General features: G+C 46.1%; 1 protein-coding gene across 1 annotated transcript in view; it reads left to right on the top strand.

Annotated features, from left to right (window-relative positions):
- The window catches only part of gfra1a (gdnf family receptor alpha 1a), a 65,701-nt gene that overhangs the window by 15,558 nt on the left and 36,212 nt on the right, over window positions 1-13,931 (top strand). The window contains 2 exon segments of the mRNA XM_061789861.1: window positions 5,147-5,229; window positions 5,231-5,303. Coding sequence (XP_061645845.1) covers window positions 5,147-5,229; window positions 5,231-5,303 — 156 coding nt within the window.

The following is a 13,931-nucleotide window of genomic DNA, read 5'->3' as shown; positions in this document are numbered from 1 at the left end:
TGGAACTCTTCTTTGTTTATGTCTGCATGAATGTACAACCCAACATTGGAACATTGTCCTCAAACTGTTGGACTATTTTCTCACGCACTTGTTCACAAAGAGGTGAACCTCGCCCCATCGTTGCTTGTGAAAGACTGAGCAATTCAGGGAAGCAATCATGGCACCCACCTGTTCCCAATGAGCCTGTTCACCTGCGGGATGTTCCAAACAGGTGTTTGATGAGCATTGCTCAACTTTCTCACTCTTTTTTGCCACCTGTGCCAGCTTTTTTGGAACGTGTTGCAGCCATAGAATTCTAAGTTAATGATTATTTGCTAAAAACAATCAAGTTGATCAGTTTGAACATTAAATATCTTGTCTTTGAAGTGTATTCAATGAAATATAGGTTGAACATGATTTGCAAATCATTGTATTCTGTTTTTATTTATGTTTAACATAACGTCCCAACTTCATTGGCATTGGGGTTTTATTACACTGCCTCCTGGTGGCCGAGTCGCACACACCAGAAAGTGCCGCAGTGAATTCACCATGATGCACAAATTGTTTAATTCTCCATCCATCTATTTTCTGAGCCGCTTCTCCTCACGCGGGTCGCGGGCATACTGGAGCCTATCCCAGCAAACATCAGGCAGGAGGCGGGGAACACCCTGAACTGGTTGCCAGCCAATCGCAGGGCACATACAAACAAACAACCATTCGCACTCACATTCACACCTACGGGCAATTTAGTGTCGTCAATGAACCTACCATGTATGTTTTTGGGATTGAACCCACGGGGAGAACATGCAAACTCCACACAGACGGGGCCGGGGATTGAACCCCAGACCTCACAACTGTGAAGCAGACGCTCTAACCAGTCGTCCACCGTGGCACATTTATAAAATTGGTTGGTGACTTTTCGCGCAAATAGGAAAATGCGGGACCCAGAATCTGATTTATCTGGTTGAAGTTGTCGGTGGTTTTGGAAAGATTGATTTTGTGATTGCCCGACTGCACCAACTTAGCAATCACATCATCATCATCATCATCAGCATCATCAGCAGCAGCTTGTTACATTTGCGCCACGTGCCGCTGTACAGACCACAAGTCTCTGTGGTGTACTTCACCATTTTCTCATGTAGTCCATCATCTGTTATTGGTACGGCTCTGTTGCCATGGAGATGTTTACTGCCGCAGTCAGGAAAGGGAAGCAATGCGCCATGTCCACAAATTATTACCACCAGGTATTAAAAACACTATTATCCAGTTGAAATGCTTCAGCCCATCAGCCTCTAATTTAAGGAAAAACTCATGAAAGTGTCAGCGGCTGGAATTAGTTTGGAAATTCTTATTTCATCTCTGGAGATTTAGAACCCTCTTGAAATTGTTTAGTTTTTTTGTTGTTATTACTCCCAGGCCAAATTAATCTCCAGTTTGAAGGGTTTCCCATTTGCAAACTCAACGCTTTTGGTAGGCATCCGGGTGAAAATGTACCTTTTTAAAGACTTCGCCCCCTCCAGAATTTTTCTTTTCCAAATGTGAAAGTGTGCACTAAACAGATAAACAACGCTGAGTTTGTTTGCTACATGTCACAGTCTAAAAGTGGGCTTGGTAGCGCCACCAGAATTTTTGGAAAAGTAATCTTCACAACCCAATTTGACTGAACAGCACGAACTTTTATCTATCATGAAAAAGTCTCAACAAGTCTGCCACTTAGCTTTGAAGTGCCCGATTTAGGGGCATTCTTTAAAGGTGAGCTCATCCTCGAGATTTTGTCTGATTGCTCGCAAATTTGAAGCACTCGTACGCAGCGGACGGGCAAAGCTGAATTGCACATTTTGTCCGTTCGCATTGAGTCCATCTGGCTTGTGAGGCCTCGTTCATGGTTGTTTGTCACAGCTATATATTTTCTCATTTAAGTATTTGTTACAGTAGTAAATGAAGACATTTATGAGGTATTAGTTTTCAAATCGTGCTTAATTTCCATTCAAATCCTTGCGAAGGTCAAACCTTCCAGCCACCTTTTTCTTAACCCCCACGGCGCCTCCTAATTGATCACGTTCCCGCGTCACAACGGTGGCATCCGGCTGTTCGGCGTTCCGATGGCAGCCGGGTCGCCTGTCCGACCGCCGGCTGGGCTCACGGCGGGCCAAGAAAATCATTTAGTCGAAGGCGAGCAGGTTTGAGCCCCTCCGAGAGACCTTTTATTGGATGCGAGGCCGCCGGGTGATTTGTCATCATTAATAAAAGCGGCTGACAGCTCCAATCAGCGGGAGGTGGCCCCGCGCCAGGTCCGGCAGGTCTGCCGCCCGCCGTCGCTTTGCCGTGCATGCAAATACGCCCGATTAACTTTTTTAAACACACTGACGGCAGTGTGGAGAAACTTGAGAGCACATTACACACATCCGCGCGGTCACGACCAAAATGACTCGAAATGAAAATGGAATCCTTTCGCCAGTGGTTCTCAAACTGGAGAGTGAAAAAAAGGCGGAAAACTCCAACATTTACAGGCAGTGTGAAAACAATTGGCACAGGAGTCTCAAATTGATTAGCGTTGATGTATCAAATAGTTTTCGGACAGTGACAATTGCTTTCAACACAACGGGACAAGAGAAGCGAGTGTCAGGTGTGGAACCTCACACCACGGTGCGAACTTTCCACTATCCCACTTTCACGCAACTGTTGCGGCTTCTCGTTTTCAGATCAGAGCATAACATAACATCAGCAGCAGTGACGAGTTTGATGTAGAAAATAGTTGCAGTAAAAATTGCTTTCGACACAACAGGCAAAGACAAAAACAAGCGTGAGGTTTTAAAATCTCAAACCCACGATTCCTTTCGCAACTTGATACTACGAAAACTGCAGGGTTAACATTTCCCCGACCCAAAAAGGTGTAAAATGTCATCTTTTACAGGCACTACCCAGAAGGGAAAACCACACATCGTTTCGTTTTAGGCTGTATTTTCATAATTCACGGCGTGTTTAGCGACGCGTGGTAATAATCGTGCCGGTCAGGGTGCCAAGTATCCACGGGGAGGTGCGTCAAGTCGCCGTCGGCCGAGCTTTGCGAGCTGTCAGCCGCACAGTCGGCCGGCGGGATTAAAGCATCAGCCTCACGAGGCTTTGGTCTTAATGGAATTTCCTCTAGAGTGGACACCGCGCGGCTATTCTTTGATTAAACATCCTCGCTCGCTTGTCGCTTTCCCAGAACAACTAGCAGGACGAGAGTATTTCCTGTCATTTTTATAACTAATGTAGCTTTGCGGCGGCACGGTGGACGACCGGTTAGCACGTCTGCTTCACAGTTCCGAGGACCGGGGTTCAAGCCCCGGCCCCGCCTGTGTGGAGTTTGCATGTTCTCCCCGTGCCTGCGTGGCTTTCCGGTTTCCCACCCACATCCCAAAAACATGCGTGGCAGGTTCATTGTGAACGTGTTGTTTGTTTCTATGTGTGCCCTTGCGATTGGCTGGCGACCGAAGATGGCTGGGATTGGCTCCAGCACGCCTGCGACCCTTGTGAGGATTAAGCGGTTCAGAAAATGGATGGATGGATGGATGGATGTAGCGTTGCATTGTTTGTCTTTGAATGCAGGAGGCATTTGAGAGGGGACGTTATGTAGAAGAGACTATTTTTTGTATACATATCGTTGTGCAACTTGAGTGACTGCCCATCCATCAAGTATGAAATGAAACAACTTAGTTAATATTCGTTACCGGAGTATATCTCAAACTGTGTCTGTGAGCTTTTTAATTTAGCTGAATTGTGGCATCACAGTGGGGCTAATTTACATCATTGACGCCGTTCAAGGCACGCATCCAACACACAAATATGAGAGTATGTACAATAAATGCACTTTATAACAGTTTTTCTTTTTATTCATGTTTCATATTGGGATATGGTATTCATGATACTTTTTAAATACTTTTTTTGATGTTCATGTTTGTAATATTTTTCTCATGCACTTTGAAATATGTGCCTTGGCTCAATAAAGTTTGAGAAACACTGATAAAGACTCCTCGTTTCGATCACAAAGCGCAGCAATCTCCCGTGAGCGGACAACACGGCAGCCTACTTTGTGTCAGCGTTTGCCCGCTACCGCGTTAAATGAGGTCATTGATACAAACATTTGCATTTGTTTCATCTCTAAAGAAATCTATAGCCGCCCGGCCCCAATTTGCCAGGCAGCTTGGGGAAGCTTCTATTCCGGGCTCCTCGTTTGCTGAGCTCGTCCCATCGATCCGCTCTCCTCACAAACAATTGTCGTCTTTTCAGCCAGTAATCGAGGAAACATCCCTCCCGCGCGCGGCCCCTTTGTGTTCCACTTTAGCGGAAATTTCTCCCGTCTTGTGGCGCCAGCGAGCAGGCAGCAGATCGTTTTGATTGTACACAAAGATGTTGCTTCTTTCCTTCGTGCCAACAAAGAGTTCTCCTCCTGTAGCCCCTTTCACACTGTCGTTCAAAGTCGTCTGTGTGAAAGAGTCCGGGGTTGACGTCCACCTGTAAATTAGTTTATTAGTCTATGATCGATTAGCCCACTGATTATTCGAGTCATTGGACAGAAATAGATGTTTCTTTATTAAACGCAATAACGTACATGTGAGGTGCAGGTACTGTTTTTGTCCGGTTCGGATCGCCTACTGTAGTATCCGTGACTATGAGTGTATATGGCTTGAAAGGCAGGGCCTGACCCGGTGAGTGACGTGGGCGTCAGCAGATGAGAGTGTAGAGTTAGCTGGCTGATCATTTGCAAAACCGTCAGCTAGTTTGCGTGGGGAGTTACTCAAGTGAGTTGAGCTACTGCGGCTTGACGCATTTAGATAATTCACTTAGCTTGTGGCAATTGCTTTCAACACAAAGGGGCAAGGGAAGTGAGTCTCAGGTGTTAAACTTCACATATCGGTACCTTACACACATTGACACGGGTACAAAGCTTAAAAAATTCTGCTTTCGTGGTCAGTGTGAAAGTGGCTTCTGTGTGTGGAAGGCTAATGAAACTCAGCAAACCCCCTTCCCCCCTTCAACCTACCTGCTATAATGTGAGTCAGCTTCCCAGTCGACCCAGTTGTTTGACTTTTCCTCTCCGTCGTACCCAAGCAACCCCCGGCCTCCCTTTGACTTCTGCGATGGTGGCGGGCCGGAGGTCCTGAACCGAGCGCGTTTCTTGCAGAGGGGGCCGAACCTTGGAGCAGCTCAGCCACTTTGTCACCGGCGAGGTGGGGGGGGCGGGCCCGAGGACCTGCGCTGTCCCGGGGGGGGCCCCTCCCCAACGGACCTGCAGGACCCCAGTAGAAACAGGAGGGCCCACCCCAACTGGGCCAGACTGGGTAACATGTCTTTGTGTGTATGTGTGTGTGTTTTCGTACTCTCCTAAAGTTACAAGAACTTTTAGTACTTCTTGGAACTAAAAGGTTGCTGCAGACCCCACCCAAAATGCCAAAACAAAGGCTAGCAGGTTCTTCTTTTGACATTTATAAATGACCCCGTTTCCCATCGATCTTGTGGTCCAAACACAGAGACACCGGTCCTCCAAGAGTTTCAGCACCTTTCAAAAATATTACCCCAGCCCAAGCAGTGTCTTCCCAGTTCTTTTCTCAGTCCAAACACATAATGGTCCTCCGAAGGTGCCTGGACAAAGTACTACCCAGCTGTTTAGGAGTTCTTTTGACCCTGATAAATTACCCCAGAACTAAATTTAAGCAATAGGTCCAAAGACACGATGGTCCTGTCCTAAAGTCATAAATAAACAGGGGCTACACAAGCAAAAACAACACAGAAAAGCAGTTTTTCAAGAGTAGCAATCTATTCATTTACTCAACTCAATGACAATTCCAGGAATCCCACTCCAATTCTTGGAAGCGTTGGTACAATTCAAACAATGATTTTCTTAAAAGGAAATTGCTGATGATGAAATTACGGGGTATCAGTGTCTTGCTCAAGGACGCCACTGCCGTGAGTCCAGGGGATGATGGCGGATGGTCCAGTCGGGCCACTGCTGTTTATTGAACAACATTCAATAAACGTTTGGCAACTGAGGACACTAATTGTTGAATCTTTGGAGGCAGAATTCTTTCCCATTCTTGCTCGATGTACAGCTTCAGCTGTTCAACAGTCCGGGGTCTCTGTTGTCCTATTTTACGCTTCATAATGCGCCACACATTTCCAATGGGAGACAGGTCTGGACCGCAGGCAGGCCAGTCTAATACCCGCACTCTTTTACTACGAAGCCACGCTGTTGTAACACGTGCGCAATGTGGTTTGCCATTGTCTTGCTGAAATAAGCAGGGGTGTCCGTGAAAAAGACGTTGCTTGGATGGCAGCATATGTTTCTCCAAAACCTGTATGTACCTTTCAGCATTAATGGTGCCTTCACAGATGTGTAAGTTACCCATGCCATTGGCACTAACACAAACCCATACCATCACAGATGCTGGCTTTTGAACTTTGCGTCCATAACAGTCCGGATGGTTCTTTTCCTCTTTGGCCCGGAGGACACGACGTCCACAATTTCCAAAAACAATTGAAAATGTGGACTGGTCGGACCACAGAACACTTTTCCACTTTGCCTCAGTCCATCTTAGATGAGCTCGGGCCCAGAGAAGCCGGCAGCGTTTCTGGGTGTTGTTGATAAATGGCTTTTGCTTTGCATAGTAAAGTTTCAAGATGCACTTACGGATGTAGCGCCGAACAGTATTTACTGAAAATGGTTATCTGAAGTGTTCCTCAGCCCACACGGTGTTATCCTTTACACATTGATGTCGGTTTTTGATGCAGTTGCCGCCTGAGGGATCAAAGGTCACGGTTTTCGGCCTCGCCGCTTACATGCAGTGATTTCTCCAGATTCTCTGAACCTTTTGATGATATTATGGACCGTAGATGAGGAAATCCCTCAATTCCTTGCAATTGTACGTTGAGGAACATTGTCCTTAAACTGTTGGACTATTTTCTCACGCACTTGTTCACAAAGAGGTGAACCTCGCCCCATCTTTGCGAGGTGAATGACTGAGCAATTCAGGGAAGCTCCTTTTCTACCCACCTGTTCCCAATTAGCCTGTTCGCCTGTGGGATGTTCCAAACAGGTGTTTATTCAGCATTCCTCAACTTTGTTGACACCTGTCCCAGCTTTTTTGGAACGTGTTGCAGCCATAAAATTCTAAGTTCATGATTATTTGCTAAAAACAATCAAGTTGATCAGTTTGAAAATTAAATATCTTGTCTTTGTAGTGTATTCAATTAAATATAGGTTGAACAGGATTTGCAAATCATTGGATTCCGTTTTTATTTATGTTTAACACAACGTCCCATCTTCATTGGAATTGGGGTTTTATCACACTGCCTCCTGGTGGCCAAGTCGCATACACCAGAAGGTTGGGGTTGTAGTTTGGGACCCAGGCGGCCCACTGAGCGAGTGGGTCCGTCATTGGTGATGGACATGTCCTTCGGAGGAGTTTCCGCAGCAGATGTGCTCCTCGTGAAGAAGCCCTGGGGAAAAGACGGATGCGCCGACATTTCTGATATTCCCGCTGTGTCATTGGACCATTTCCATTTTAGAGGGCAGGCAGCCCGATGGCGCCGAGGACATATTAAGCTCCTTGCAATCCAGCCTGAGGCGCGACGGAGATGTTATCGTTTTAATCGAGTGTGCAGAGCTGAAGGTGAAAATGAGCGATTCATCGATCTTCACCGTTAAATTGAGTTTATTTGTCAAGACTTTTTTTTCCAGCTTCCGTAGTTAAAAGCAAATCCCTGCTGATGTGCACTGCTTACATTAAAAACATGACTGCGCCCAGAAAGGAGCTAGTTTACAAAAGCAAACTCTGTTTCGGCAAGCTATCCATGCAGCTTGTTTTTATTAGAATATTGCAGTGGACGTTTAAATTCGTCAGCTGCAATCCAGCCGTTTACTGCCACTGCTAAATATGTTCGTCAAGTACGTTTTTCAACGGGTTGGCGTTGAAGAGGGTCTCACCCACCCTGTCTGTGAAATTCAGGGTTGTAAACCAATGTAATGACTAACAGAGCCCTGTAGATGGCGGTGTTGCATCGCTTTAGATTTGAGAGCAGCACAGCTTTTGAGTAGAAGATCAAAGTTAGGCGTTGAATCTCGGCTTGCCGCGTCGATCGTGAGGGAGAAAAATGTTGGAAGTCGGACATGTTTAGGCACCTCACACTCCAACAAATATTGTGTCGCAGTATGTAGTAGAAAGCATACGTTTCAAGCAATCATGAGAAAAGATGACGCAGTTCATGGAGAGAAGGACGAGCGGCACGTAAAAAAGCCAGTGACGTTCAACTTGAGCCACGCGGTGTGTCACCGTCACTCGCGGCGTATTTCTTAGCTGCATATCTGCAAATGCATATTTATTTTGCCGTCAAAAGTCCTTTCTCAGTCTTGCTTTTGTGGTTTTCGACTTTGAGGTGCCACAAAAACAAAAGCTGCTCGACACGTTTCTTTTACAGGACCCGAAATGCACGACTCCAATACAAATGGACAGTTTCACAAAAGAGAGGTTTCATCAACGAGCAGAGGTCGGTACACAGGCAGGCAATCCGAAAAGGAGGCAAGGTCGATCATCGGAACAGGGTCTAGTCCTACTAGGTGTCGGTGACGTGGAAACAAGGAATGCTGGAACGTGACGACGAGGTACAACGAACTGGCGACCAGAAAGGATGAGACACGAGGTTAAGTGCAAGGGGTAATTAGGCTAGACGAGGCGCAGGTGGGAAAGATGCTCTCAGGGGCAGGTGTGTACGAGACAACAAGCAGGACACACACCCGTGAGACACCCTTTTCTCCACAATTTGTTGTTAGGTGCTTATTTTACTTTAGCGGTAAAGAAAACGGATTTATTTATCTTATTTCTGCGGCAGTGAATGCAAGATCGGGTATCAGGAGAATTTAAGCAAATGTCTTGAATAATATCAATGGCATTTTCTTTTTCTCCAAGTGAAGGCAATCAGAAATCTGATATTTCTAAAAAAAAAAAAAAAAATCCAACTTGTACACACTTGTGCACACTTGTACTGCACACACTGTGATTGATGCATTAAGTCCTTTTGGTCGCTTGTCACGCCCAACTGTTGGCACTGCTCGTGCGTGTGTGCCAGGACGCTGGCATCCAGATTAATTAAAAAGGAATCCCTGTGTTCTCTGACAGGAATAAGGAAGCAGCCGAGGGCTTAACTGTAAACGCTGCCTCTCCCCAAAATTGTCACGGAAAAGCCATCCGGGCAGTAATTGACGATTCAAGCGCGCCCCAAAGAGGATTTGCAATAAATGAAATGGATTCGCCGCTTTTGCTTTTCACGTACCGTCGTGTGATTTGTCACTTTTTTCCTGGCTTTACGCCCTCAGGACGCGTCGGTCCAATATTTAATATCAGCTCATATTTTTAGTGGGCTTTTATAGCCTTCTTTGTGCCAGAGGAAGCAGGTTAGCATATACAGAAAGAAAAAAAACCACAGGATTTAGTCAGGTAGACATGAGGATTTCCTTTATTGTTTTTGAAATATTAATAATAGCTTTGATTGCTGTGGCTGCAAAAGCTCTTTAGGAAGGTTCTGCAGTGGAAACGTGACTTTTGAATGCATTGTAAAGATTTAGTTGTGTGTCTGGAATGACTTTTGAAATTAAACAACCAACTTAATCTTTTCTTATTTGAGTAGTTTCCCAAAGAGGAAGCCTTTCTGAATTTAGCAATTTGTGTTGTCACAATATGGAAAACTATTATGAGCCTAACTATTTTTTCGTTGAAAATATTAAATACATAAAAACCTTCCCCTCCTTGAGCCGTCACCTTATCGTGGTGAAGGGGTTTGTGTGTCCCAATGATCCTAGGCGCTAAGTTGTCTGGGGCTTTATGCCCCTGGCAGGGTCACCCATGACAAACAGGTCCTAGGTGAGGGACCAGACAAAACACGGCTCCAAGACCTCTTATGATGACGACACACGATGGACTTGCTTTTCCCTTGCCCGGACGCGGGTCACCGGGGCCCCCCTCTGGAGCCAGGCCCGGAGGTGGGGCTCGAAGGCGAGCACCCGGTGGCCGGGCCTCCACCCACGGGGTCGGGCACAGCCCGAAAGGGTAACGTGGGTCCCCCTTCCCACGGGCTCACCACCTGTGGCAGGGGCCACAGGGGTCGGGTGCAGTGCGAGCTGGGCGGTGGCCGAAGGCAGGGACCTTGGCGATCCGATCCCCGTCGACGGAAGCTGGCTCTAGGGACGTGGAATGTCACCTCTCCGGCAGGGAAGAAGCCCGAGCTGGTGTGCGAGGTCGAGAAGTTCCGATTAGATATAGTCGGACTCGCCTCCACGCACAGCTTGGGCTCTGGTACCAGTCCTCTCGAGAGGGGTTGGACTCTCTTCCACTGCGAGCAGGCGTGGGTATACTTATTGCTTCCCGGCTCGGCGCCTGTACGTTGGGGTTCACCCCGGTGGATGAGAGGGTAGCCTCCCTCCGCCTTCGGGTAGGGGGGACGGGTCTTGACTGTTGTTTGTGCCTATGCACCGAACAGCAGTTCAGAGTACCCACCCTTTTTGGAGTCGTTCTGCTGGGGGACTTCAATGCTCACGTGGGCAATGACAGTGAGACCTGGAAGGCCGTGATTGGGAGGAACCCAATATATATATACACGTGATTACTGCATACGAAACCACACTTTTAATATCACAGAGAAGCTTCTCGCTGTGCACCTCCTTCAATTTTCCTGTCCATGTGATTAAATGGACCCTTGTTAACGGATTATCTTTTATCGCACCCGGTAACGCAAATATGAGCGTGCGCATTAATGGAGGTGAGACGCCAAGCCGTCGGAGGTTGTCAAACAAAAGAAAGGTCAGTGAGCAGCACTTCAGCTTCGACACTCGCGCCGGGAGTGAAGCATCCCAAACTGAGCGCTGTCGTGCATGTTTGTGTGTGTGTGTGTGTGTCTGTGTGTGTGGCTCAAGAAAGACGCGCACGCGCAAAGGGGCCGACTGGCCGGCGTAGGCGGCGCGCTTCAATTTGGGAGATTTACATGCAAAGCGGCCGGCGCGGTGCGGTGCGGCGCGGGTGCAACTTAAGTCGGGGAAGTGAAGGTTGAAATGTACTCGCAGCAAATGCGCTTAAAGAGCGAGCGTGAGCGAGGGAGGGCGGAAAGAAGAAGACGGGGGGAGAAAAGCTATTTCATTTGCAAGTGCAAAGTCAAAGTCGCCAAACTTTGTCCCGAAACGATGGACGGTCCACTCGGGAAAATGAATGAGCTTTCGAAACGGTTCCTAAATGAAAAGTGCCGTCATTCGGTGACTTTGTTTCGCAAGCCAAAAAGAATGCTTGAGGTGCTACATGTGTTCAGAGTTTTAGGAAACAACTCCAGTGCAGCTCAGCCTCTGATTGCAGTAAGTAACGTTAATTACAGTTTAAAAACCCTAATGAGATAAATACTTCACATACACATAAATACTTCCAAGCCTAAAACACAAAGAAAAATGTATTAAAACACACATTAAAATGAATATAATGTACATAATGTACGGTACTACTGTGCATTACTGTATGTTTAAGAGTTTAACAGGTGTTTATAAGAGTATGGTAGATGTTAACAGGAGTGTGAGGAAGATTAATCAAGAGCGGGGGGGAGGTTCATACAGCTTTCCAATATATATCAATCATGCCGCTACTTCTCAGAGTTCACCTTTTTTTGGACAAACGAAGCGCTGCTTGCGAGTCAACGTCGGCTCACGTGTAGACAAACATTCATTCACAATTAATGATGTAACCACGAGGCCCCCCCACCGTGCTGCCTTCAATGACTTCGTCCATGGAAGGTTTCCCTTCCACAGATCTGTTTGTGTTGTCGCTGCTGTCGTATTCCCTTATTATTGTTATTATGATTGTATTTTTTGGGTGGGGGAGCTACGATTCGTCCTTTCCGCCTCGACGAGACGTTAATGCAAATCTTGGAGCTGGCCTCGAATTTGTGGTCACGCTTTGTAGCTGACTTGCATCTTAGCTAGCTCCTTTCTTTGCCGGCTCGCAGCCTCCTCTTCCTCCTCTTCATCCCACCTCCACTTTTCGCCGCGTTTGATCGGAGATTAGCGTCTCGGCGCGCCTGACTCGGCCGCCTATTTTTGGTGGCCTCGAAGTGCGTCGGAGTAAGCCGGATGACGCCGTACCCCGTTATGTGCAGACGGTGGCTGCGGGTTAAGCTGAACGGTTAAGATGGAATACATTTTGCTTGGAATCGACGTGTCAAAAGCGCTCGTTTAATTGCGGGGTCGTGCTGCTGAGCTGATACGTTGCTCTTCATTGAACGCAGCTGAGGGAAAATGCAACCTGAAAGTCTTCCGAGCAGGCTTGTCAAACTTGTTTTGGTCGCTTTGGACTCGAGTTCCTGTTTGCGTCAGAGGGAAAGCATCAAAATGTAAAATCACCTCTTTATAATATGACCTATAAAGTGGTGCCTTGAGATAAGAGTGAGCTCACCTACAAGTTTATCCGCCAACTGGTTGATTTTTATTTTTCTTGTTGTCGCTTTGAATGAATCAACTCAGTCCACAACAAGCAGCACTTTGGTAGGAAACCGTTTTTGAAAAAAAAAAAAAAGGTTTCAAGTTGTTTTTTGCGACTCCCACTTGAACTTTGCCGCTAGCTCTATGCTAACACATAATGGAAAACGACATTGACAGGCTAACACTTAGCAGTGTTATAACCCTTTAAATAATGGATATTTGAACACAAAGGGTGGAGCAACTACCGTAGACAAAGAATATTACGGTGCAGTGGACCCCCATATATTTGCATTTCAGCAGCCGTGGATTCACCTATTTGCAGATTTTTAAATGTTTTCTTTTTTTGGGCAGGGGGCGGGCGGACCTATCCATGTTTTTCACAAAAGCCCCAGCTTATTGGCAGTATTTTATTTCCTGATGTCCCCCTTAGTCACACTTTGTAAAAAAAAAATATTTTTGGGGTGGGCGTAACCCCATTCTCTTGGGAACCTTCGCTTATTGGAGGATTTTTCATGATGCCTTCTTGTTCATGCTTTTTTTCCGATTTTTGTTTTGATTTTTACTTTTTTTTTGTCATGGCAATTATAATGAGCGTCAATTATTTGCAGATTTTTGCTGTTTGCGCTCGGGCCTGGTTCCTATCCCCTGCAAATTGCGGGTGCCCACAATACTCACAGGCATATATTCTTTATCCTCTGCAAAAACCTGACCAATATTACAGCAGCTTAGTGAGTAGTTGTGAAACTATTCGTCTTGTTTTGTGTCTGCACGGCAGTTTTCTACTGCCCACTGTCGGCCATGGTGAGCACACGAGAACAATCAGCACAATATGTTGAGTTGAAGCCTGAAATCGCCATGCAAACTGTTTAATTCTTTACATTGTATTTACTTATGTTATTACTGTATGTTATTTTCTTTAGAAAGGACAGTATTATATCGTGTGATTTTTTTTTCTTCTTACATTAAGAAGAGATTTGGTGGAAAAAATTCGTGTAATGTCTGTAAAAAGTTTGAATACTTGTACAGATTTTCTGCCAGAATGAAGAGATGAAATACATTGAGTAAGAAACATGAAGTAGACACTTTGTTCGCTTTAGTGGGTGACATAAAATATAATATGTGCTTCAGAGGGTTTATGTGTTTATGTTTATATGAATCATTTCTAAATCATAAATCAGGCTTGAAGAACAGATGCGTGTGTGTCTGAGTGAGTGAGTACGTGTGTGTGTGTGTGCCGACCCGGTACTGACTGCAACTAATCTCGGTGTCTACACGGCAGCTCGTATGGCATATCAAGTGGCAGCAAACCCAGTGTGTCATGGAAAATGAACGCCCGTGCGCGCGTTCCAACTTTGTTTGACTTTTTGGCCTCGTTCACACGGCCAGCAAGCCGAAAATCCAATTTTGCTCGTATCCGCCTTCGTTCCATTCGCTCAAGTCTTCATTGTAAAAATCACATGATATT

Source organism: Phyllopteryx taeniolatus, chromosome 11 (assembly GCF_024500385.1).
Source record: "Phyllopteryx taeniolatus isolate TA_2022b chromosome 11, UOR_Ptae_1.2, whole genome shotgun sequence".
In the NCBI taxonomy this organism is placed as follows: domain Eukaryota; kingdom Metazoa; phylum Chordata; class Actinopteri; order Syngnathiformes; family Syngnathidae; genus Phyllopteryx; species Phyllopteryx taeniolatus.
Note: the sequence above shows the minus strand (reverse complement) of the source record. Positions and strands in the feature narration are given on the sequence as shown.